This window comes from Amphimedon queenslandica, unplaced genomic scaffold (assembly GCF_000090795.2).
Source record: "Amphimedon queenslandica unplaced genomic scaffold, v1.1 AMPQUscaffold_4062_Cont23953, whole genome shotgun sequence".
NCBI classification, from domain to species: domain Eukaryota; kingdom Metazoa; phylum Porifera; class Demospongiae; order Haplosclerida; family Niphatidae; genus Amphimedon; species Amphimedon queenslandica.
The window spans coordinates 1-1,479 of record NW_003555620.1 but is presented as its reverse complement, the minus strand read 5'-3'; the positions used below and the strand labels follow the sequence as shown (position 1 = coordinate 1,479).

The following is a 1,479-nucleotide window of genomic DNA, read 5'->3' as shown; positions in this document are numbered from 1 at the left end:
AAAACAATTAAAAATAATATCTTCCTCCCTTAAACTACATGTACATGTACATTGTACATTGTACATACATGTACATGTATCTATATCCAATTTATTTTCATTCCCTCTCTCTCCCTCTTACCATTCCCCATATTGAATAATGGAATGAGTTCAGTTGTTCTCTATCAGTCAGTCCAGTATCTGCTCTATGCTTTAGTAATAACTTGACAATGTCATCTCTTCCTAATAGACAGGATATCATTAGAGAAGTAACTCCAGTATCACCAGAAGTTTCATTAATATCAACCTAAACAATAATAACAAGAAAATTTAATTTATTGTAATGTGTTAATTAGCCAGCCCCATGAACATGCCAGCCATTTTACCTCCTTCTTTGCTAAAATTGATTTTATTCCTGATATACGATCATTACTAGTAACAGCACTCAGTAAGGATCCATTGCTCTAAGGATGAGATGATATCAACACACACAAACAAAGTTCGAATTACTTACTTGGCCGCCATTTTCTAACAGGGTGTGGCAAAGGGTTAGGCCTACAGAGAGCTGTTTCTGACCGTGTATACCCTACACTAAGAAATTAAAACAAAAGATAAGGTTTATATCCATTACTTTTTGTATTATTTCCCTAATGAAGGCAGTCGGAGAAGAGAAAACTGAAGAATCCTCATTCACTGATCCGCAAAACATTGTGCATGTGTTCCTTCTGATTGTTACTATGGTAACGAGCCCACCCACGTCTATTATAATTACCATGGTAACGAGCCCCACCTTCTTCTATAACAAAAATTAAAAAGATTATTTTCCGCTCAAGGTCATGGAAAGAATGCTGAGTTTATGATCTATGGAACATGAGCCACATAGTGTGATCATAAGTAGTACAGATATCATGTTTATGGTATCTGTATATGGTGTCAGGTGTAAAATTCTGTGACTGACTATAATTGGGCAACGACCCATGCATAAACAACCTCCACATTGCAGAGATGGAAAATGCCAATGCAACAAATCTTAGCCTCTTTTTTACTGATGAAAATAGTGATTTCATTATTGCTGATGATATCAATGGGCCTGCTTTAGCAGTTGTTGTTGGTCTGGAGTTCCTGATATCACTAGTCATCAATATTGGTGTCTTATTGGCTACGTTTGCTCAACCATCTTCACTAAAGAAACCATCCACAATATTCCTCTCCTTCCTAGTAGGAGCAAACCTCATAATGACCCTCTTCTTCATGCCTTTCACAATCATAAGTGCTGCAGCTGGTGAATGGATATTTGGTAGTACATACTCTCAGAAGACAGCAGTGTGCACGTTTGTAGGTTTTATGTTTAGCCTCTCGGTTGGTTTCTCAGCCCACACATTTGCACTCATTTCTTTTGACAGATTTCTGTTTATAGTCAAGCCATTGATGTACATTAAATACATGAATCAAAGACTGGCTTTGGTCATCATTGCTTGTCTGTATCCTGTTATAATACTA

At 36.8% G+C, this 1,479-nt stretch overlaps 1 protein-coding gene across 1 annotated transcript; it reads right to left on the bottom strand.

Annotated features, from left to right (window-relative positions):
* Positions 1 to 75: 75 nt before the first annotated feature.
* Positions 76 to 1,462, bottom strand: LOC109592753 (uncharacterized). The gene is made up of 4 exons (XM_020008129.1): positions 611 to 1,462; positions 494 to 565; positions 366 to 443; positions 76 to 286 (listed from the first exon to the last, which is right to left on the bottom strand). Exons 1-4 carry the CDS (start codon positions 752 to 754, stop codon positions 98 to 100), a joined length of 483 nt encoding a protein of 160 aa, XP_019863688.1. The 5' UTR covers positions 755 to 1,462; the 3' UTR covers positions 76 to 97.
* Positions 1,463 to 1,479: the final 17 nt, after the last annotated feature.